General features: G+C 37.5%; 1 protein-coding gene across 7 annotated transcripts in view; it reads left to right on the top strand.

Moving 5' to 3' along the window:
* The window catches only part of LOC129577325 (protein couch potato), a 175,611-nt gene that overhangs the window by 17,679 nt on the left and 131,733 nt on the right, over positions 1–26,199 (top strand). For 5 of the 7 annotated variants that reach the window (XM_055464160.1, XM_055464168.1, XM_055464132.1 and 2 more), the window contains 4 exons: positions 21,303–21,471; positions 21,636–21,890; positions 22,349–22,439; positions 22,517–22,620. In XM_055464160.1, the coding sequence (XP_055320135.1) occupies positions 22,528–22,620 (93 nt within the window). In that variant the 5' untranslated portion in view covers positions 21,303–21,471; positions 21,636–21,890; positions 22,349–22,439; positions 22,517–22,527. The remainder of the gene's footprint in view (positions 1–21,302; positions 21,472–21,635; positions 21,891–22,348; positions 22,440–22,516; positions 22,621–26,199) is intronic. The other 2 variants (XM_055464179.1, XM_055464148.1) reach the window with 2 other exon arrangements.

The raw sequence follows: 26,199 nt of genomic DNA, 5'->3' as shown, positions 1-26,199 counted from the left end.
AGAGAGAGAGAGAGAGAGAGAGAGAGAGAGAGAGAGAGAGAGAGAGAGAGAGAAAAGGCAGAGACACACACAGCTCAATAATGCAAAGTACAGATTTCATTCTCAAAATGGAGCGTTTCCAAATAAAAACCCGAATAATTTCCGTGCCGATTTTTCAATTCTTCACTCACACTCGCTCTCGCCTTCATTCGCTCATTCGCCAACTATGCTGAATTTGCTGATCCGAAACGAAATGTGCATAAAGATGTTGTGTTCAATTTCCACAGAAAATATGATGAAAATATACAATTTACAAATTAAGAATGAATCATTTTTCATTGCTTTTATTTGAAAAGAAGAAAGAATTTTAAACAGTTAATTTTTGGTTCGACTCAGCTGAATTTTATTACTAAAATGGAGTTCTAAGCAAACATTCGAGTACTGTGCGTCGTTTGTTCTATCTACTAAACTGAATAAAGAGAAGAAAAAAACACACTGACGAATAACGTTTTAAAAGAGATAGATAAATGTTCGAATAATAAAAGTCAAAACAATTGTGCGCACATGAATTTCATCACGAACATCTCTTTCTCTAACTACAAAGCCGACTATGAACGAGAGAAAAAAACACACATACACATCAACTCATTCGGCATTACTTAGAGTGGCAGAGGAAATGGGCAAGAAAACACAGAATAATTGTAATTTGATATGGTGTAGCAAGAAATAGATGAGATACGAACACACGAAAAAAAAACATTCTAGCTTTTGTCTTCACCGGAAAAAAACTCGACGGTTTTTCAGTACAAATCGCTTATTTGATGGAACCATCGAAATAAAGTTTTGCCTAGAAAAAAAAAAACAGAACTAAGATCATATGGACCAGTTTTTGTGTGCGGTAATTTCCGAACAGACTGTACTTCTCTCTATACAACGAGAGAAAAAAAATACAACATCCAATTTCGTAACTCTTTGACGAAGCTTGCTTGATCACGTTTCCTCTATCTCGGTTTCGCTTACATCGCTTTGTGGTCATCGAAATTTTCCTTCTCCGTTTGCGGCTACAAAACTTCTCTCTTTCTCTTCTCTTCGCTCGATACATTTCATCTTGATGTACGCTAGTTGTTCATTTTGTACAACATTTTGCTGGTTCAGTTCATTTCTCTCTCTCTCTCTCTCTCTCTCTCTCTCTCTCTCTCTCTCTCTCTCTTTCTCTCTCTCTGTACATCCCAAAACCAAAACAAAACAAAAGCAGCACAATGAAAAGCAATTTTTAACTTTTCTGCGGTTTTTTTCGGGATGTGTTTTTGTACGCGAAATAATCAAATCTCAGTATATACTGGTTTGAAGTCAATGTCTGTCCAATGCAGACTTTGCAATGCTGGAACAGTGGCATGGTGGTACATATATGCAAACGGCTTCCCATGGAGAGCAATTTCACCGAATTAAAGCCATTAATTTGATAATTTTCGATGTACAATCTCCCAATAAACATCTTGTGCCCAACTGGCCACATTTAAGAGCAATATAGCAGTTGACTTTATTACATTTAGCTGCTGTGTATTCGTGAAAGCCAACGCTGAACGAAAACTAAAATAGACATTAGCTAACTGAATCCGGTAGTCTTATAAGACTCTTATAACGGTATCACGAAACACAATATCTCAATTTGAACCAACTCACAAGACGACAGATTCGGTTGCAGAACGTTCTTAAGCACTCTTTTTTCTTCTTCGCCGCCGCCGCTGGTTTTTTTTTTCATCGATGATAAACCAAAATTGTCTCTTCAAATGAAATCGGATATTGATTCCTGGAATCCTGTAAAAAGCTGTACTTCGGTTTTTCGTCATTCTCTCTCTCTATCTCTCTCTTGAGTAATGCAAAGCCCCAAAGTCAACGAAAACGGAATATGAAATCTCACATTTCTCTTCCGCAGCGCAACAGAAAAAAACACCACCGCCCGAACGAATTTCAATTTTAAGTAAATCGGACTCAGCAGACTGTACATAAAATGTAAATCGAAAAATGCAATACATTTTCGAATCAACGTAAAAAAGGAAGCACTACGATCGACCAATCTGCTTCAATTTTGGTTGTTTTTTTTCATTCTTTCCTTCGGTTATTTCACTCACACATTTTCCCATTTATGCATTTTTATTAGACGGGTTTCACTCGTGACAGTGCAAAATGAATATTTTTTTCCCTACAAAGTACGATGTTTGTGACAGTTTTTAAATTAAATAGGAAATTTAGTTTTTCGATTAAATCACAAAAAATTGATGATGAATTTCTATCATCATCTTCATTCTTTTTTTCGTCGATGAAACACTCTTTTTTTAGATGCAAAATTTTCATCCGGTTTTATGAGCGAAAATATGCTATGGTCACGCTAGTCGTGATTGATATGTTGAAATATAGCTATGATTAAATCCGTAACTTTTTCATTGCTCCAAGTTTTAATCAATCGAGATAGAGTTTTTGTTTTATATATTTGAAGCAGAAGAAAATGGATCATGATTCTCAGAAAATCTTTCGTAAAAACTCTTGCAATTGAAGTTTTCGACAATTGAAGCATCGGAAAATCTATTCGAAATTCAGTACGTCAGTATGTAATTGAGATGCTCAAAGTGAATAATTCTCTGTCTGTACTTCATTCGATCGACACATTTGCTCACTGAATCGTAGCAATCTGAGCGCAAAAACTTTTCAAAATCAGATGGGTTTTGTTGTTGTTGTTGCGTTTGTGGTTGCATTTCATAGTCATATATGTAGGAGCAATGAAATATTCTAAAACCGCATCAATATTTCCATTTATTTTTCCCTGTTGAAACCGTACAAGCAAAAAAAAATATGTCATCCGATGAATTGAATGTCAGGCAAATGAATTGAATGCCAACTGTGAATAAAGTTGATTTTCTTCACCGTTCGTTGATGAAAAAAAAAAGTTGTTGAAAATAGGCATAAAAATGCTAACATTTTGTCAACAAACACATACGAGAGAGAGAGAAAGGAAAAAAGCGAATATTCCGAATTGCGTCAGGTATGAATAGAATATGGGAAATGTAAATTTGTGTCGGTAAACTCATCGAGGGATATTTGAAATAGCTCTACCATACACATATTGGAATATTTCCGAGACAGTGCGAGAGCAAAAAAAGGAATAAGTAAAATGGAATTTCATAAAGCGACAACAGCAACGATGACAACGATGATGATGATGATGTTTGTGTGTTTTATTTACGGGCTTTAAAGTATATTCATGTGATTTCACAATGTGCAAAAGAAGACGAAGCGTAAAATTAGATTGACTTGTTAGCAATGTTCTAAGTAACAAATAATGAGTGGCTTTCGTTTCTGTGTCCGATGTCCGTGCTTCGAGCGAAAACCAACTAAACAACAGTAACGACGTGAAAAAAAACCGAAAGTACATAATTTTGGAGCGACATTTTCGACGGCTGTCGCTACTTTTTTTTTACTCGACACTGAAAACGGGAACAAATTGTATTGTATTACAAATGGTTTATAAATAAAGAAAGAAAGTCACCAAGTTCCAACAACACATGTCGAACCGATATATGCATACATGTACACACACCCTGTGCGCGGGTATTATTCTCTGTAAATGTGCGTGGCAGTCAAAATGGATCCATATTGCACAGTTATCTTGACATTAGAATCGAGTTGAACAGCGTTCCCATTTGAGAAAGGGAGCACGTATATGACGACGACAACTAACAACAAGCACTCATATGATTATCCACTCTTGCATTGAAATACGTAATTTTTTTTTCTTCTGTTCGTCGTCTCTGCCATCAGCCGAGCATAATTGCTCGGTGTTGATAGAACTGAATGCAAACGAAGCGAATAAAACGAAAATGACTACTGAATATACAATTACATACATAGCATATATCCTCGTGCTCACTACCTGTGTGTTTGTTGCCTGAGTACGCCCGTGGTGGTGTTTGTTTGTGCACGCAGGAACCAGAGCGAGAGCGAAAGAGGAAGAGTAAGAGAAAGAGATGGCAAGAAAAAGGCGACAAACATATCCGATATAGCGGTACTCGGCTAATATGCAGGCATAAATGGATTTTTTTTAAAAACATTTTAAAGATATTGTTGCCATGAAATGTGTTTGCACGTTGATGATGGGCATAGGCACCCAGGCAACGTAGACACTTCCCGACGAAAACACGGAACTAAACAAACAACGACAGAAAAAAGTACGAGGGAAATGAACTCACATATGAAAAACACATTCCATTTTTGTTGTTGTGCATATGACGGTCTCTTTTTTTTATTTCAACACACCTTCTTGTGTGCATATGTTGACGGCGCGCACACCATCCACGGTATATTTTCGTTCAAAAGTTAATTTAAGTACGTTTATAAATGTTGGAAGATGTTGTGAGCGAGTGAGCAAACAAGCGAACGAATGAAGTTGGTGTTGGTGCTACATAATGGTGTGAATTTTACATTCATGAGCATTTTTGCAATGGCCCAATACATAATTACATATTAAGTTCATGAAATGGCATTCTTAACCTTTATGGTAATGCACAGGTGATCTGTGTACAATATCGCGAACAACAGCAGTACGAGTGCTGGTGTGGGAGTGAGCAAGAGAATCAGTTAGATTTAAAGAGGGTCCCATTAGCGTGCCTGATACATTATGCTCTTTTCTAATATTTTCTGATATAAATTATGCGCCATTTGAAACGTCGACAAACTTTTCACGATGCGCATTAGCGCACAACACTTCAACAGTTTCGACTGCTTCATATGTTCCGCTGTGTGTGTGTGTGTGTTATTCTTCTTTCTATTTCGTTTGCACTTTATCTCAGTGCCTGCCATTCGAAATCGCGATATATCCGAAAAGCGGGAATTGAGTGTGCAAACTACATTTTCAAGCAGTTTGCTCTCCGATCCAAATCCAAAAGTGGCAATGAATTTTCATTTTTGGATACGATGTGCCTGGTTGCATTGCGTGCTGAGACCTACTTCACAATGCTCGCGTGAAGGAGCGTTCATTAAACGAAGGGAGAATATCATAAATTCATAGCTAATATTGCAGCAAATGAATTCATAGCGTTCACAGTGTATTGCTAGCTAGCGAACGAATTCACTGGATGCACATTAAGATGCATGAATAATGGATCATTGTACTTGCTCTTAACTCCCTCTCGTTTGTAATTAGACAATTTTCAACTGATGAATGTGATGTACAGCATCGAATGAAAAACATTTCATTCTCCGAAATTTCACAAACGCATTTTCCATTTCATATTTCCAAACGAACGAACCGAGAAAAAAATGAGCCAAAGTCATAAGTCAAATGAATGCTTTAAATTCCTCACTCAATCGGAGTGCATCATCTCTCGATCTGAAAATTCGGTCTAAAAGCAACGAGAGATGGTAATGTTCAAAGTTGAAAGGAAAAATCAAATTAAAGGCAGTTAATAAAGAGATTGCTTTGGATAAAGGAAAAACATGATGGAATGTTTTTGAGTTTCGGAATGTACCATGCCAGCATGATTCTACCAATTTTCGATTCTCCGGGTCATTTCGCTTCATGAGTTAATCTGAGCGTTTGGATTTGACCTTTCAAAAAAACGACTGGCAAAGTAGAAAACAGCGCGATATTACCCAGCAAAACGGATTAAATGTGTAGAAGCGATGAATAGAATGAAACGAGAAAAAACAGAATATGAACTGAACCATTCGGATGTAATTTGTTACTCAGCTGTTCAAGTACACACATACAAACCCGATATTATGTGGCGCAGTTCGAAAACAGATGAACAGAGAGAGAGACAGCGGGCGAATGAGCGAAAGACAAAAACCGAAGTCAAAGAGAACAAAAAGCAACGATTGTTGAAAATAGCAACAAAACAAACGCAATAGAATAAGAACTTCAAGTACTTGCCGTTTGTTGGTCTCGACAATGAAATAGACTCATACACACACTCACACTTCAATCGCTCATGTGTGTTGACTGGGAAGAGAAGAAAAAATAACAAGAAGAAGAAGAAGAAGAAGAAAAATGAGCTCGACCAAATACTATCCCGCACACATAAAATCATGCACGTGTAACGATCGCACATCGAATGTGTGTATGCAGCGCGAAGGCGAGCTAAGTTGATTGAATACGAAGAGTTTTGGTTTCATTGCGCATTGCAATGAAATAATAGATATTAACCATTTTCTACGGCGTGAATCGAGTACGTGAAGAAAAACCGGTTTTTGTGTGTGTGTGTGTGTGTGTGTGTGTGTGTGTGTGTGATTCCTCCGTTCAGGCACATGCTTTTATTTCTCATTTGTTCTCTCTCTTTCTGCTTCGAGACTTGTCTTAGTATTTTGTTCTAGAAGTATAAATCGTCCCGCATGTATGCGCACATTCAACTAGTTACGCCAAAGAGAGTACCATCGAGTGTTTGAAAAAAGTAGATAGACATGAATACGGCAACCAGAGTAACAAAACAAAAAAAAACTCATTAGAAGCCAAATAGATAAAACCCAAGGAGAAACGAACTGGATAGAGATGGAGATAGAGCTAACGCGCGTCCGCGCCCGCGCCCGCGCACTCACAAACGAAAACCAGATAATGTTGATTTTCACATACAATGGAACATTGTAATTAAAGTTTTCGAAGATGGATTTACAACTATCCATTGTGTGTTCTTTTCTCTCGATTGCATGAGAAACAAAAATGAATGGAAAAAAGGCAATCAGCAATAACACAGCAGCGGCACATGATTATACACACACACACAGTGCATACACTTATTTAACCAGTCCGAACGTTAGCTCATGGAATTCTTTCAACTTTTTTTTCTTCCTTCATGCACGTATTGCCAACGAAGTGAAATGCATCAACGAAAACAATTCTTTATGCAATCACCGTTTTTCGAAAAACCATCATTCTCCTTCTCTCTATCTCACGTTCAAAATGTTCGAAATGTTTCAAATTCGACGTGGATCAAGATAAACGAGATTCGTTTTGCTACGTTTTGTTTTGTGGAAAATGTGTGCTACTGCAGCATCAACGACGACGACAATGATGGTGAATGATCCTATGTAGCTTCTCCCCGCGTTTGAAGTCGCTTTTTTTCGTTGATCAGATTTTAGTGTTGAAATTAATTTCTCGTTTAGTGCTCAATAAAATTTACGATTGCTTTGAACGATTTCGAATCGGATTGAAAACGCGAGAGAAAACAAACAACACTAACTTCGAAATGACATCATTTTGAATGAAATGAGTGAAATGCGACCATTTGCAAAAGGTTCATTAGAATAAATTGGAAAATAAATCGTTCCGTACAATGTACAATAATAATATGCTGAAAAATGTGCTTGTATTTTGGAAACTAAGTATATTAGCGCAAAGCGGCGACAAAATCAGCACAGAATCGTGATTCAAAAGTTGCAAGCATTTTGCAACCAGGCTCAATAAATCGCTCGAAAAACGAAACAGAACGACTTGAATTTAAAATATGTGCGGTATAAAAACATCGTGTATGATTTGGAATTTGGAATGAAGGACATGATTTTGTGCGCCTCCCATTTCGGCGCAATATGGCTGGGAAGACATGAAAAGGCATCGTCATCCCGGTCGTGCAAATGCAAAAGTATCAAAATTCACAGCGTCATTATCATACGTAGTTGTGGCAACAACACACAAATCTAAATATCCGTTGCCGTCAAAGAACTATAACCACAATCGCAAATTATCCAAGTGAACAATAAAGCGCTAAAGATTACGCAAAAGAACACATTGGCACAGTGAGATCACATCAAATGAAAATAAAGAACGAACGAGAAAAAAATGAGCACATCGAGAGGAAAGAAAATGGGCAAAATGTGGTGTGGATACGTAATGACCAAACCAGACCAAATGAAAAATAGCACAAACGACAGTGCAAAAGAGATGAAGATAAAAGCGTCGGACAAATTAAAGCATTCGGGCTGGATGGTTTGCAGAAATTCAAATGAACATGATGTTTTTTCTCTCTGTGAACTCGTGGTTACTGCTGCTTCTGTCGTTGCGGCTGCTGCTGCTGCCGTTGCTGATGTGACTCTTTTCTCAATTGGTCGTAGTATTTGTCCACGTTTCACATCGCTTTACATACTTATTATCCGTGATTATCATTTATCAGCGTTCATTGCGGCGTTCACTGTGTGCGAAAACGACGAGACGTAGCAAAGGTTTAAGATCAAAGTGTATTGTACGTTCGTTCGTTCGTTCTTTCGATCGTTTCTTTTATTTATGGCAGGGCATTGACGATGTGTGCTGAAGTCATCAGTTTCAATTTATGTAACCATCGTGGACATATCATTATCATTATCGTCATTTATCCTACTTTTTTCTGTATTCTCTTTTTTTTGCTCCTTCAAGAGCTTTGGCCAGCCTTAACGGTGATTAGAGGAAGCGGAATCGATCACTTGGATTTTCTTCTTCTCTCATTCTTTACATCATACAGATTCGCACTTGAACACGATTGATTCGATGGGAAATAAGGTCAGATTGCAGATTGGCGCATAGTGAATATAGTCGACCGTCGCGCAACACTCTACTCACATAACTCACACACACACATACGCGCACGCATGCACACAAAAACGATCGCATTACAAAAATCGAATCATGAAAAAACCATGAAGATGAGCAGCCGAAGCAGCAGAATCATCATCAAATAACCTCATCATGAATCATGACTAGATTTTCGTATCTTTACATAAATAATTTATGCGTTGTGCGGCCGCAATTTGTACGGAACGGAGTAATTGCGTTGCGAGTCTCCTTCTCGTTCTGTCTCTTTCTCGCTTTTGCTCGATTTGCTTGCGTCAGCTCGCTCATTCTCCAAGGAAAGTAGCGCACAAACTCGGACACAAACACAATTTCGTTAAATTAAATTAAGGTTTTCAACTTTGATGCGCCCCGCATGACGAGAAAGAGAGAGAGAGAGAGAGAATGGCCACTAGATTCGATTTGATTTTGTCGCTGTTGCTCGTTTACGCTCATACTCATTGCGTGCTCTCTACCAATTGAAACTCCGTAATTAATCTAATTAATATTTTATAAACTAAAATAAGTTGGTTATTCTTCAATTCTGTCTCTTTCGCTCTCATTCTCATCGTTTGCGCTGCAAATGTTCTTTTTTATGTGTGTTTGGTTATTCATGTGACGATTCACTCATTTACTCTTGAGCTTCCAACATTTTTCTCAATTTGTGGCTGGCCTGCGTTTCTGTTTAGTCTGCGGATTTTCTATCTACACATCACTCTCGCTGGCCTGTCGTGTTTGTGGCTTATGAACAACATGAATAATGGTCTTTAGGATGAATTGATCCATCTTACTTTTGGCTTACGTAATGCATAAAATGAGTTGTGAGCCTTATTAGCACATTTCTTCTGGTGCACGCATTTTTAATTCGAGTATATTCAGTCAGAACTGTCATTACGATTGAACATGAAATGACGCCCTTTCAAGCAATGACTTCACACGAATGGACGAACAGAAAAACAGACATACCAAATTCTTCAATGTTTCGATCCATTCGATATGAAAAATGGTTTTCAATTATTCATTTGTTAAATGATGCCCGATCGAATATTTCACTAAATCGATTTAAAGTGAAGAGAGAAGCAAAGAAAAATGAAAAAACAACACACAACAACAGCATTCCTTTTATCTCACAAACTTGTTCGGAATTTCGCGCTTCATTTCATCGCCCGTTGTTTTGATCCATGCGAAGCGAGAGAATAAGTCTTTAGAAAACGAGACGGAGAAAGCAAGCCAAGATAAATTGAGGCACACACGCCATAAAATCTATCAAAGCTAATAAGAGCAGTGAATGAAGATAAAACGCACAAAAGCCAGAGAACCAAAAAAGCAGTGAAAAATTGAGTAATGGAGTAGTCAGTTGTGTGGTGTTGATTAAAAAAAATGTTGTAATTGTGATAAAAACGTTTCGTTTTTTTTTGGATCTGGTGAAGATATTTTCACACGCACACACAACATTAGCGCACTAACGCCTCGATATGTTGAGTGCATCGCGACGAAGTCGAGTACATTATGTGCATGTGCACTAGCCAACTAACTGTGCTGTTCGATTTTCAAGCGGGTTATTTATCATGTGCTCTTTGCCAGCGCGCAATTCCCAACATTTTCGAGCATCTGTCATTCAATTCTCGATTGTTTTCCCTTCAATTCAATTTTCAGTTTTTGAGTGCATGTGTCGCGCGCACGTTCGTACTTTTCCGTTTGCGTTTTTCCTTTTGCCCATGCCGCACATTTTAACTGCACTGCTTTTACTTTATATATTGCCGCTGATGTTTCTATCTTTAATTTCTGTGTGAAATTGTGAATTATATTTCGAACGGCAACAAACGAACGAACGAACGAAAGAAAAAAACGAAAATCAAACAGACAAGCATCAGCAATAGCAAGAGCAGCAACAACAAACGACGAATGATTACATAAATATTAAATCCAATCCAAAGATTTAAGTGGCATTAGTGCTCGAGATTATTTTCGACAAATGTTGTGCGAGTTGCGCAAAACAGCAACATTAAATAATTCATTACAATTTACAAAATGGGCTTGAGCAATTGCCTCGCGACTGACTCGATCTCAATAGTGGATAAAAGTCAAAATGTGACAAAAATTATAGAGAGATAGAGAAAATGTGCATCGATTGACGACACACACACACACACACACACACACAACACACACACACAGAGAAAGTGAGAAAGAATTGAATATAAACGAAATAACTGAGATGTGCTCTCACTTTTGCGATGTGACTACCGTGTGTAAGCACCATTCGTTCTCCGTATTTTTGAATGCATTTCACATCAATATAGCGTTGAAAATGTTTCATGTAAATTTGCATTAAATTTGCAATTATGAGATCGAAATATCTTTTTCATTCGCCAGTAAAAAGTCAGTGCAGAGATCGATGCCAAAATTCCGACAAAATGAGAGAAAAAAAGAAACGTACATACAACTGATGCTCGCTCATATGTCAAAATGTCTGTAAATATGAATATTTAATAAAATAAATTTTGACTAATTTATTTAAATAAAATGCTGAACGAGATTTGGAGAGTGAGTGTGAGAACAGAGTGAATGAGGGACGATTTGCAAGTCGGCGACTGGTTGAACTTTAACGATGATGTGTAAATATCGAGAGGCATTAGTCTGCGCTTTAGCGCAATACCATGCGCTTCAAATCCAATCAATTTTGTTTAGCCAGTGTCGTCTCTCCACGATACGAGACAAAACTAATTGACTTTTTGGATCGCCCGGCATTTGTGTCCACTAGGGTGTTTTCGGTATTAAATAAACAGAAAATGGTAGTTTTAGTTTGATAGAGCAGAGAATTTGGAATCGATTTCATATATTTCTGTTCGGAATCAGTCCAAGATGCCACTTCCCACAAGCAAAACAAATGTTCGTCGAATTTTGAGGTTATATCACTATTCGCTGATACTAATCTGATATTTTCCACTTTGTTCGATTCAATCTCACTGCCAGAGATGAATTCTCAATGCAAACATTTTTTTTCACGTAATTTTTATTGGAAAAAGTGGCCAAATAGTCGAAAATTTACAAAAATTCTATTGCCTCTTTGACCGGTTCCTCAATCATAGAAAAAACACCGACAAACTCATTTTTTCACAGAAATTCATTCAATGGGTTTGAAATAGACGATAGATTATCTAAATCCACTAAAATATCCAATCGAACAAAACCTGGGGAGGCCAAATTGCAGCAAAACCAAAACGTAAACAAAAACGAGCTGTTATCATGAAATCTGGGCTTCTTTGACATTTTGAAGGGCTACCAATGCACTTGTGCGAATGAATCACATTCAATTTGCACACAGTGATTCGCGCAGATGTATTTTGGTCTTGTCAAACATCAAACTAAGCCCGAATTTCAGTGGGAAGTGGCATCTTGGACTGATTCCGAACAAAAATATATCGATTCCAAATTCTCTGCTCTATCAAATTAAAACTACCATTTTCTGTTTATTAAATACCGAAAACACCCTAGTGTCCACTGCTTAAAATGACAAACAACACCGAATGAGAAGAAAAAAACAAACTCGTTTCTTTGGTCTTCGACACGTCAAATCTTATCGGCAGTACAAGAAGGTGAAGCAGATGAAAAACACTCTCTATTTTTAGTCCTTTATACACACACGCATACACATTGTGCCATGCTCTATCGTGTCACGCATGCAATTTACCATTTGACGATGTAAATGCGAACGCATTAATATTCAGCACTTGTTAACTTGAATCGAATAACTTTTGTGTGACAGCGTTAAATTTGCAATGAGTAGCAGCTGATTTAGCATACACCAATGCAGTACATTAGCGGGCGTCACACGCTGTTAGCAATCGCTGCTTAAGATAATATGGCTGCGAAAAGCTGCTTTTGCATCCAAATGCCCGCTTTTCACTTTCTCTCTCTCTCTCTCTCTCTCTCTCTCTCTCTTATTCTCTTTCTCTTCCCGAAGAGACATTCTGCCGTTTCGACGTCCGAACAATCCGAGCCGAATGCAATAAAGATACGCATGTCTGCACCTATATTTCTCGACACTCGCAATTTTCATGCAGTGAAAAGTCAATTCCTATTTCAGTCCATTTCCACACACAATCTCTTGTTCTCATCATCATCATTATCAGCAGCGTTACTTTTCCCAGCGCGCTAAACATTGTTGTCTGGTTGTTGCTGTTGTATGTCGCATACTTGAGATAAATCAACGTGAATCTCGCCACGATGCATTAGTTTTAATGCCATTTCGTTGTACTGTAATGAATACAAAATCGTCGGAAAAGTAGCAAAAAGGTAAAATCGCTCTCCTTTCTTTCGGTATTTATTCTCTCTATGTCTCTCTTTCTCTCTCTCTCTCTCTCTCTCCCTCTCGAAAAATTCGTGAGAAGCATCTGCACACAATCCGCACGCCAACTTTCCATTCGATATATTTTTATGAATGACCGTCGCGAGATACGAACAACACAACACAAACAATCATAAACATAATGCGAAAACATCATTTTCGCCCCAAAGAACCATACACACTGCACACGCATTCGGTATATCTGCTAGCACTAATTTCGGTGTATACTTTTTGGCTAAGTGATTAATGAATCCGAATGGAAATGTGCATCGCGGGAACGCAAAACTTTTGCACCATAATGAGACGACGGATTTGTACAGCATCTCGGTTCAGTTTCCGAGAGCTCATTTACATTGGTTTTTCTATGAATAGAATAAACACTTTCAAAACAAAAACTAACCTGATGTGTGCATGAAAAACCCATCATGAACACCATTTCCACCAAAAGAACGTGGTTTATTTTGTGTGTAAATTATGCTCACATTGAAGCAATGTGAACAATGTGTTTCCTTCTAGTTTTCCACTAAACTGCTCATTCTTCCTCTCTCTCTCTCAAAGCTGATTTAAATCGAAATTTAATTTTTCAAAGTGTTAATTTGTTATTTGAAACGATATGAAAAGTTCTGCACATGAAACGCATCGGCAGAGAGAGAAAGAGAGGGAGAAAGTGAGGAAAAATGAGCCGCAGCCGAAGTCAAAGAGCGAGAGAATGACAAATTGACGATGACTCAATAGGACAACAACTCTCTTCTGGCTTTAATTAAAGTTATTAAATAATAAATGTTAATTCCACATTCCATACACTGTGTATTAAATTAAAATTTCGAAAAGCAAAAGAGCGTTATGCGTTCATTGGCAAGAGCCAGCCCACAGCATCGTTCGCTCGTATTCGTCGCACATACGAATTTCATAATTGCTGTTGTCAGTTCAGAATCGCACATAAAATCGTTTTATTCATTTCGCCAAGTAATGTGTGTTTTAGCATCGAACGACTGTCAGCGTTGTACGCGATCCTCTCGTACGGTTGATGAGTGCCAAACAAGCGACAGAAGCAAGCAAGCGAGTGAATGAGGGAGAGAGATAGGGGAATAAGAACAAGAGAAAGTGCAAAGCATCGAATAAATCATCATTATTATAAATACGAAACCGAAAATATGAATTTCATTCAGTGAATGAAGTAGCGATGTGTGTGAGTTTGTTTCTTTTTACAAAATAGTACAGGCTTTTGATCAAATGGCCCAAAAAGATTCTTCTCTAATATTCCGTGTGTAATGCACGATTCATTTTTCATCGGTTTGACGGCAACAAATAATAACAATCATATTCACTGTCGCTCTTGTTGTCGTCGTCGTCATCATCATCGTCACCATATCATTTTGTTGTTGTTTCATTTATATCTACCAAACCGCTGAATCTCAATGAAACGACGCTCAAGAAAGTTCAATCGGAGCGCAAGATGTGTGTTGTTGCTGCTTGCGATGTTGACCTATACTAGCTGAATAAAAATGTTTTGCACGTAATTTGAGATGAGAACAAATAGACTGATTATACAACGACGTGCTCAATGCACATGCTCTCCCATACAAAGCATACTAAGTAGTAAATGCTTCATCTCATTTAAGCCTCCGTTTTGCTTTTGTACAATTTTCCGTTCGGTTCGGCTTTTTTTTTTAGTTCAAATGGTTTATTATATTTCAACTATGGGCGTGCGTGTTCATCGTTTTGCCGTTTCATATGTTAATGTAATTTTTGCTATTGGTATTTTTGGCAAGCAAACAAACTTGCACACACAGTGAACTGAGCATATGGATATATCTATGAAACAGATGATGCGTTGACGGGCCGGTATTTACACTCAGCATCTCTTCGTTCGCTCATCTTTTAGTTTTCACATTCGTCCCAATTTTCTCTCATATTTCGACAACATGAAGAAAAAAACACAACAAAATAAATGAATCTTTAGTTTAAGCCACAACGAAAAATTCGAAACTCACAAAATCGATCCACACAACGCAACGAACTAGAAAATAAAATATGAAACCTTTCAAACACAGAAGATAGAGATGACATAGTCGATAGAGAAAAAAAAATGTCATTCGTCTGTCATTCCATTGACGGACTCTGCAACTTATTTTTAGTCATATGGCGATTCATAATGATTATTATTGTTTGTTTCTTTCGTTTCAAATTCCGCTACATCAGCTATAAATTGGAATTAGTATCTATAAATCTAAATGCGCATTTGTTACATTGATCTTGCCTTATGCGATTTGAATGACTTGATTTTTCATATCGCATTCAATTTGCCATGAAGATTGTATCGTTTTGTGCACTGTGTGCAAATGTATGGGATTTTTATTCTTGTTGCTGCTGCTTTTGCTGCCTTTTTTTCCGTCCCAACAAAACAATGCCTCAATAAAACCAAATTTGTAGTGTGCGCGCAACAAACAAACGGGTGTGTTGGAGTGCGCTCGCGCGACTTGTTCATTATAACTTGAAGCATGAACGAACCGAAATCTAAAACGCATTTTATTGAATGTGGGCGATATGTTCAGTACGTTTTGCCACACATCTCCAAACGCCATGCAATGGCGAAAGAAAATATGAGAGCACACAGAGAGCAACGCTTGCCGTTCAATAGCATATATTCACAGATCGCTTGTTTTGAAGCACAACAATATTGTATTGCATTTATTAAAGTTAATTAATTGGAATCGAAGGCGAACACGAACGAAGAAAAAAGAATTTGTACAGAGAGGCGATACAAAGTGCCAGTGAGCCAGCAATAATAATAACAACAACAAAAAAACCGCTCCAGCCAATAGATACAAATGATGTCATTTACTCGCTGGCGATCGTGATATCCACAAATACAGCATTTACTCTCTGGCCTTATTATAGTCAGTATACTGGTTACTTTCATCCATTCCCATACATTTTCTTCTCGTACTCTTGTTGACATTTCGGTTTTCGCCAACGTGTCCGCATTATTTATCGATTCGTTTAGGCTTATCATCAACTGTCATTTGTCAGTCGATTAATTTATTTTCAATATATTTCCAAACGATCTGTCAAATCGATCTTTATTTCTCTATCAGTCTCTCTCTCCCTCTTTCTAGTATTGGCAAACCAATTTTTCACAGAAGGAAAAAAAAATGAATATTTTGCGAAAGAAACCTTCGATTCATTTTACTTCCGACCGATCAACGCAACCGCAATACTGCCCAATAAAAATCGAACAAAATCAACCGAACACATTGCTATTTAACAGCATGAATTTTTAAACGCATACCGCGTGAACGGTTTTGGGATATTTCAAGTAAAATGTCGTAAAATTTGAAACAGACACATAAATTTCACAGCGAGCAACTAGCTCGGCCATAATAAATGCCATTAAAATGTTATATCGTGCGACAACTGGGCATCAGCTTCAATAAATGCCATTCAAAACGCATAAAATAATCAGCTAATTATTGTGATTGGTCTTGTCTATTACTCACAGCCAATATATCGATTGAAAAATTGCAATCAACATCGAAAATTACTCACGTGCACACGGTGCGCTCACGCTCTCTGTCTCTGCGATAGGGAGAAACACCGCCAAATGGCACGCCGAATGAACGAATGAGATAAAGAGAAGAAAAGTGTGCGGCCAATAGATACGTGGTGCATGGAATGCTATGTATCATGCTATTTAAGGAAACGATAGAAATTGCAACAACGATATCAACATCAACAAAAAAGCCACACTAATCACTTAATTCGTAGTCGTAGTATATCAATCGACATCACTTCAATTTGCCCTAATGCAAAGGCATTACAAGCACATAAATATCATTGGACTAAAATGAGTTAACACGAAATTATCCGCACACACATGCACATAAAATCAGTCATTTGCACAGCCACAACCAATATCAAGTTCCACGATTAACTGATAATAATATGCTTCGAGTAGAAAAATAAATTTACACAGCAGAGAGAATAAAACAAAGCAAAATAAAATGTCAGAATGCTACGAAACGAGTGAATAGTTCGATGTAGTTATGTGATGTAGTAATAATATAGTTGCGAACATTGTGTCAATAAAACAACAAAATAATCGAATCGGAAAACATTTTCTGTGTCGTGTTTTTGAGTCATGGCTCCAAATTGTGGGATATTTGAAAAATAAAAAAACACCGTGGCTTTTGATCTATGTGTTACTATTATTTTTTCAGTGATATCGATTTTGCCTTTCGGTATCTCATTGAAGCGACGACTCGGATGTTTGGGTTTGGGAAAAAAATGCGTTACAATTTTCATACGACCAAAAATATTCAATGAGTTTTTAGATGAAAGAGCGGCATCGTTGGCCTATGCAAATTAGATGCTCAAAAATGGCAATAAGCGGATTAATTAAACAAAAATTCGTCATTAAAATTCGTTATATGATACTTACGTTCAAAATAATTGGAATCAGTTTTTTATTCAATGTAAAATGATTACCACGCAAATGCCGATACTCTCTTTTGTGTGCTTAGTTATGTGCAAAGCCCCGATCGACAAAGCATATTTGAACCCGTGTTTTTCTCTTTCTCGTCACAGCGTCGATCGTAATGACGGAGGGTGGGAGGAGGGGGGTTTTGGATGGTTGTTACAAAGCAAAAAGCCCAAACGATATTCGCTTTTCATCTTCTATTATTATAGATCGGACTCATGGCAACGATGATTATTGCACCATGCACATCACATTGACATTCATTGCATCGTAGCAATGCTAAGGCATCGACTAACAACTGCATTTATGAATCAGCGTTACATCATATTTTTCGTAAAACGACAACGGAAATCGCAATAATGAAACTACGCTGTGAATTTCAATAGGGCCAAGTACAAAGCAAGCTGTAACAGCAAACAGCGAACGGCAGCAGCAGTATATAAAAATGCATATCAGTGTGTGCTACTGCTAATTGGGAATATTTTCCATCCATATTTTGTGTTCATGAATGTGCAAATAAATGTCAAACGTGCAATATCAGGCGATGAATTGGATTTTTGATACACACTGAGTTCAATGTGAGAGACATGGGTTGACTGTGCATGTTAAAGATTGCTACGTTTCAGCTCTATTATTCGATGTGACAAAGTTGTTTTAAGAGCTAGCAAAATGGACCAAAATGTTATTTACATTTTCGCGTAACATTTGTTTACGCTTCTACTCTGGTCATTGTTTTCCTTCGGGCCCCAAAATTTGATGGTTTGAAATCAATTGTAAAATGTTGTTACTTCTGCTGCTGCTGCTGCTAATGTATATTTGGTAAATCTGCTCATTTTCCGAGAATGGGTTTCGAAATGTGATGGCAGACAATTGAACATTTTCATCTGACCTAAGCAAAAATGCGCCACAAATACGAAAAGCCATTCATAGAACAAAACTGCATCGGTTGCACGCACTTCATATCTCTCTCGCGCGTGTTATACCATTTTCTTATTCACACGTTCAATAGCTCTTGCGGATTCTGTAGAATCATTGTTAAAATACGTGTGCCAAAAAATGTCACATCATCATTGTTCACATCGGGAGTGGTTTTGTACGAGTGACAGCATTCACAGTGGCGAAAACCTTTTGTGTCTAGTGCACAATTTCACCCATATTTGCATTGGTTTTAGCGCACAGCTACTTTTCCATCGTCAGACACTTTTTTTTTCACATTTGCGGCCCGCTATCCAAATCGTTTCGTTGCAATAACATGTGGATGCAGAATTTGGTCTGAAAATTTCTCCGTTTTGCATAAATTCAACTGTCATCGAAATGCAATTTATCCACGCACATACAGAAAGATACACAGCCCGTGTCACAGAATCGATCGAATCGAATAAAGCTATTTGCTGTTGTTGCTTATTTTTTTCTGTTCACCCTGAATTGTTTGCTACTGTAAACAAAGAGTGTCACAAATGCGACCGCCATTCAATTCGACAACGTTACCATTCTTTCTGTGTAAATTCATTAATATTCCAAATGGAAACGAAAGCACACAGACATACACAATATAGATTAATTTTATTGCTCAAACAAAAACAAAAACGTGTGACATACACACACACAAGCTTCACAGCCGAACGTCTATAGGCATTTCGATTCGATTCACTTCATAACCCATTCAAAGTAAATGCACAGTAATGATTCATCCCGACGCACCGGAACCCTTTGTTTCAATGGTGCGTTTGTGGATTTCATATGTTTTTCCATTCATTTCATTTTTATTAATTTTCTCTTTCGCTTTCCGTTGTTGTTGTTCACTTTTGGGAATTAGTTTGCGTCACACAATGAATGGCTCTCGATTACAGAAGAACAAACGAAATCCAATGTTGATGTTTGTTTTCTTCGAATGGAAATTTATTCATTTTGGCCCCAGGTCAATCCATTGGCTACAATGAATCGCCATCCAACTAGATGAAACAATTCCATGGGCATTTCATCCAAAAAGCGAAAATAATATTTATGGGAAAATAGAACGTGCATTTCAATGATTAGCTAGAAATCATGTTTTAATTCAATTTATATGTGAATCGAAATGTCAACCGGAAAATAATAAAAATTTTCATGCCACACTTACGGTTAATATTCAATATTTGAAACGGTTAAAATATGCATTTTGTAACACGCCGCTATCTCTCTTTCTGTGTCTATCCCAATCATTTTCATTATTCTTACGTATGTATTTTTGATGTGGTGTTTGTCTAACGACACTGTGAATTTGCACGTTGGCTGTCTCTTCATTTGCATACAAAAACTGCATTATTCACGTGTGTTATCATATGCAGTTCATCTGTTTGTTTGTTTCATCATTAAAATAAACGAAATATTGCACGTATTTTGAATATTTATTTTCGCACACGGTTTTATTTCTTCTCTTCTCTATCCGATGCAATTAAATCGTGCTGTATGTCGGGATATTTATGCAGACGTACGTTTCCGTTATCGATCGAAATACTATTGTATATATAGGTATATTTTTTTATTTGGGTGCCGCAATGCAAAAAAGCATAATTTTTCGCTGTGAACCGTTTTAAATTCTTCTTCTTCTGACATTGATGTGTGAACACGACAGCATCACGGTGGCAAAGTGAGACGAGTGGAAAAAAGTAAAGTTGGAAAACTTGTTTCGGCTCATTTGAAAGTAAATTAACGCCAGCCAAAAGGGATTTTCCGCGTTGTTGATTTTGTTGCCAGTTCCTCCACTTTGGCACTTTAGTTGGCTTAATTTCTCCACCTCTCTTATGGAAAGGTAGCGTGATTTTAAGACCCATTTTTTCCTTTTCGTTTGTTTGATACACACACAAAAAAAGGTTTATTCCTTGGTGTTTACTAAATTTTTCGCAACCCGACACACTCACTTTGCATCGAGGCACGATTTTTCCGTCATGGGATTGTGATGTCTGACAATTTAATAGCACCAATGATACAAAACACTAAACTTTTCTTTTGATGATAAGCTTAAACGCAGACATTCACTGTGGCTGCATATATAGCTGAGCTATTTACAAATAGCTGGCTGTTTGGTAAGTTTTGATTTTGTGACTATCTTGCCATGCGAATTCCTGTGGTATCCATGAATTTGGGACACCTTTTCAATCATTTACATACATTTTTTGTCCCAAATTCGTGGATACCACATGAATTCGCATGGCAAGATAGTCACAAAATCAAAACTTACCAAACAGCCAGCTATTTGTAAATAGCTCAGCTATATATGCAGCCACAGTGAATGTCTGCCTAAATGTCACACGAAACCAAAACTTTACTTTGCCTGCGACAACATTACCTTTTTATTCGATGCAGGCAAATTCGAATAATTGGATTTTACTTAATTATTCGGCAGATCTCCGATTCACAGCAGCCAGAGCCTTAAACAGATGTTCCATTACGATTTTGGGTTCATTTCACTTATCACCTCCTCCAATTGCTGTGCTTTGCCTCATCATCTCTTGTATCCATACGCCGCCATTTGATAGGTCGATAATTATACACTGCTGTACAACAAAAGATTGTTTACTTCCTTTTGAGATGTAAATTGATAATAATAAACATTTTGTGAACAAGGCATTCAATTCTCTCTTTGATATATACTTAATATGCTGCTGAGTTGGCGAATTCAATTGATGCTACTATTTGATGTGAAATGCAATAACCGTTTGCGTCAAAAAGAGGGAAAACGTTTTTTTATCATTTTTCACAATTCGGAAATGAAACATTGTGGGAACATTTTTGCCGCCGAAAGAGAATCAGAACAATGAAACATATGTTATTATAAGTTGAGCAACAAAAAAAAAAACGAAAACAAATTCCATTTAACGAGAAAACTCCGGAAATGATGTTTTAATTAATAATAAATGTTCTGTTTTTCTGTTCTATTTTTCCAGAATCGACACATATGGTGTTTGATTCATCGCTGCTATCATAAAATCCAGCACCATTTCGTCGACTGCAATAAAACGAAGGCCGACGCTGCCTATCACGTCAGCTAGTGCCCCGCAGGTTTTGTCACCAAAACGACTGTGCGCTGCCACAGCACCCTATCAAACACAACAGGTACGTGGTATTTTATATTCCAATCTCATTTCGCAAAACGAGCCAATTTTAGAAGATGAAAAAAATAACGAGAGCGATACAATCCCACCCGCTCTATCGCTTCGATTGTATTTGTTGTTGTTGAGATTTGTAAATTATCTCGATGTTCATATATTTGGTTTCAGCATCATCAAGCCTTGTTGGCAGCATATTCAATCGCTTCAGAGACGGCAACTATTAACTGTCATCATCCCCATTTACCGGCAGCCGTAGCCGCCGCACATTTACAGCACCAACAATTGCAGCATCATTTAAATAAGCAACAACAAGTGCAATCACATCACCAAGCCTTATTGGCCGCTAACCCAATCGCTGGAAACCCATCTGCTGCACTAGCAGTTATCGCTGCTGCAAAAAACGTTAATAGTCAACAACAACAGGTAAGCAACGCAGAGCCGGAACGCGATGTGTGCCCTTTTGCCATTTGCAAGCAAAACTAACCAATTGTATCGAGAAATGTCAGGAAATGCATGGAAAAAAGGAACAGAGAGAAATAGTATTTCATTCATTTGGTCAGTAAATAGTAGATTGGCCGGCGGAGAAATGAGTTGGTTAGAATTCTAGCTACATTTTGCTTACTCAAAATGAAAATTACTTTCATTCTTGGGCCAGCAAAAAGCAGAGCTTTGATGATTTTTCATGTATTTTCTGGAGTTCTCATTAAAAGTTTCTTGACGTCGTAACAATCCATCATTTTCTATTTTTTTGAAGTGAAACGATTTTTGAAACGAGAAAAAAATCCATGAGACACATACAAAAACCTTCTTATAGCAAATTTTTACAATTACAAACTTTTCGAATGATTTTTTTTTCTTGCTTCTCTTTCCATTTCGAATAGCAACAGCAAGTAAACGACCCAAAACCATTGGTAACATCACAATCCAGTTTAAGTACACAAGTAAATCAAGCGGTCACTACAACAACAACTGGTTAGTATCCGGCAACGCATTGGAATCGATGTGTGTTGTACAGACAGGCTAAATTTTTAATTTTGATCTTTCGTTAGTATCAACAGCCATGGACAATTCTATGGGTCAAATCGTACCGATGACATCGTTGGCACTATCACAAAGCATGGATTCAGTCAATACGGCTACGAATGAAGAAGAGGTAAGTGTTTCGTTTTTTTTGTGCGTTCAAACATTCATCTGAACTAGACTTTCATTGTGGGATAAATTCCACATTGTACAAGTGAGATTGTGCTGCAAATAGGAATCATCAAGACAAGCAAAATCGTGTGCTAAGCATCAAATTATCACACAGAAAGAAAAATAACAAGCAGTAGGTTGGAACAAAAATAACAAAACTTTTCTAGTTTTCACATCAATTTATCATCTTTTTTTTACATTCAATTCGGTCGTGCTGTGGGCGAAGTGAGACAGAAACACACACACGCTGAACAATATTGCGCTTAAACTGAAGCGCTTCTACTTTAACAATGAAGTGAGAGGGAGAAAAAAAAATCGTTTGGACGTACGAACGCGCGCACACAGAGAGACAGAGACACACACACGAATTCCAATTCACTTCGCACTTTTGTTTGTTTTTATTAATTAAAAGTTTTCTATTTGTTTTGTTCTCCACGGTATCAGCTGCACCAATTGTATCACTTTATCATCAGATAACTTTAATATAGAGTGGGAGAGAGGAAAACAATGGCAAACACAGTGGATATATCGAAGGAGGGGAGACTGAAGTAAAAAATGTAGAAAAAATTGGCGACAAACATTTTCTTCAGCCGGGTTTTCAATATCAGATTTACACTGATTCAACTTCCTGACGAGAGAGAGAGAGAGAGAGAGAGAGAGAGATAGAGAGAGAGAGAGAGAGCCAATAAGAAAAAAGGGAAACTTGTGAACGGCAAACAACACCCATTAAATCACATTTAATGTATCACATACAAAGGAAGAAGAAAATTTCAATTCATTTCTTTTGTTTCACTTCTCACCAAAAGTTTAATTGTGGCACTCGTGTACTCTCTCTCTCTCTCTCTGTTTCTCTTTCGAACACTTGTCCACTGCGTGCTGTAACGAATTCAACACACTCAAACTAGAGCATGGAATAACAGAGAAATTCTTATGCTTGCTAAAAGCAATTAAGAGCACAACGAGAAAGACAAAGCACTTTTTCTTTTGTTCCAAACGGAGAAGACGACGGCGTTGCGTGATTTCGTATTTGTGTTGCAATACTTCTAATTCAAATAAAATTCTAATTAAGTTCAAACATGTTTTGAGTCGAGTTGAATTGTGTGTGTGTGTGTTTGTCTTACATTCCACACAATGACGTGACTGTGATTGCATTTTTAATGTGAAAATTACATTGAGATTGGTTGTTTTTCTCTCTGAAGCCGTGTCGTCTTTTGTATTCAAAAGGTGTATCTTGTTTTCTCCAAACAATCCACAATTGCAAAGATGACGACGACAACGACGAAATCTTTAAAATTGCATTGTAGAATTTGGTCCATCTTCCTGCAGAAATATTACCGTTATTTTGAATTATTATTTCATTGCATCACAGTTTCCAAGATCATTCAGACATTTTCTTCTTCTTTTGCCTTTTGTTTGCCGAACAAAAACAGACAGCACGACAACAAGTGCATTTTTAATATGAAAAAAAGGAAGAAGCTGGTTTCAAGTGCAAATTCTTATGATATAATATGATATCATGGTGCTTCATGACTAATGAGGGCACGTCCAAACTCACGTATCCACAAGGAATAAAGAAACCGAGAATTTTCCTCGTATTTTGTTTGACAAGTACGTTTCATAATTCATTGTATTCCCATTGAGAGTGCTTTGCTGCGCATGTGTAATGTGTATGCGTGTTTTATTTATATGCTCAAGCAAAAGAAGTTTGCCGAACACAACACAAATCGCCTAAACGAATGCAATCAGCCGTTCATTGGATTGTACGGTACTCACGGTGTTCGGTGCATAAATATTCCATTGACAAATGATGCAATGATGATGAAGCCGGCAACGCAAATAATGCTGGTGCCCATTGTGTGTGCATGGTATGCGTATCTGTGTCCGCTCACACTCTCCCTCGGTGTGTGCATTTCATTCCCGAGCATAAATACAGTAGGATAAAGTATGTTTATTTTGTCTCAGTGGCGCACACAATACTGAGCCGCCCACTGAATGAAATGTATTTGCCTATTAGGCTCCCATTTAAATGATTTGAATGCAAGATGCCATGAGATGAATACAGACGCAGACAAAAAAAAAACGACGATATCTCTGTTGTTATTGAAACGGTATTCATCCTCGGGTCGACTCCGTGCATACTTAAACGAACATAAAGTATTCAATTAAAAGCAGCAGCTCATTGCGTCATCAGTTCATAAACAATTTAATTGCAATTAAAGATAAAATGCAGCCAAAGACAAATTGAAAACGAAATAATAATTAGAAGTGAAAAAAAGCCAGTATGTTTCATTGTTGTATTGTGTCTTGCGTGGCTGTGGTTTAAACTCAATTGCCGGGAGAAGGGAAGAATAGGAGGTTGTCCTTTGACCTTTTCAGTTCGAATGTGACGTAAATTCACTTGACGAACACAATGTGAAGAAAAAAACGAGCGAGAGAAGAAAAAAACCCTCTCTTTTGAATAAAAACTCGTCGAGTGTCGGCATTGGCTGTATCGAATGCTCAAGTGTACACAGAGAATGTGTAATAAAGCATCGTAGTGCCTCTCCATACTCGATGCAATTTCAATGGAATCAGCGAATTTTTTTTTCCTCAGTGTGCGCTCCTTTCGTCGTCATTGACACGATGACAGTTTGAGAGTGATGAACTTATTTGATGTTGATGCTCGGTTAAGCCGCCATCTATATGGACTTTTATCGATTTCGTTGGCTGTCAATGGTGAAATGCATTTACGCGTCTATCGTCTGTGCAATTTTTGCACATAAATTTGCAGTCTCGACAAAATCACCGGTTTTTCATGCCGTCGATTCTATTGAACAACCTTTTTTTTCACACATCCCGTTATCCACCTGTCACCGCATTCATATAGATTTTCCGACTGGTTTCATTTGTTAACGTAACATGGTATCTGTTCAAAATGCGACTAAATAAAATCCGAACGACAAAAATGCGGTACCATGTCAATTGGCAATCATTGCCGGCCGAACACGGCACGGCGCGTTCATCGAATTTATGACAAAGTGAAAAATAGTCAAACATCGAGCATAACACACCGACACGAGAAAAAAAAATTAAATTGACAAATAAAATGTGGGCCCGCATTCACGGTAATAAATGAAATGTCCTTTATGTGTGCATTTGAGAGTTGGTACCATCAAAGCGCACGCTGCGACCAGCAGCTTCAAATGCAAATTGTCGATTTATTAGCCCTCAGGCTACTGCTGTTTACATCATGCATAAAGAAATCAAAGCGAATTTTGTTAATTTGAATTTGTCCATTCCGAATGGATGCATGTTAATCAGAAATAAAATCGATTGCCGCAGATTTTCATTCAGGCTGAGTTGTTTTTGTTGTTGTTGTTGTTTTATTTTGAGCCGATTTTCAACTTTACGGAAAATGAAAGTCATGCGCACCCAATTTCAATTTTATCGTTCGATGTGCACCAATTCATGACCGCAAACCATTTATTTTGTGCGATTAAAGAGAAATTTGAAACATAATCCAAACCACAACGTCCACTGTTGTTTTGATAAAAAGAAGAAA

Source organism: Sitodiplosis mosellana, unplaced genomic scaffold, assembly GCF_009176505.1.
Source record: "Sitodiplosis mosellana isolate CC-2019 unplaced genomic scaffold, AAFC_SMos_1.0 Smas_scaffold_1, whole genome shotgun sequence".
NCBI lineage: Eukaryota > Metazoa > Arthropoda > Insecta > Diptera > Cecidomyiidae > Sitodiplosis > Sitodiplosis mosellana.
The sequence above is the reverse complement of the archived record's forward strand: the minus strand, read 5'-3'. Positions and strand labels throughout refer to the sequence as shown.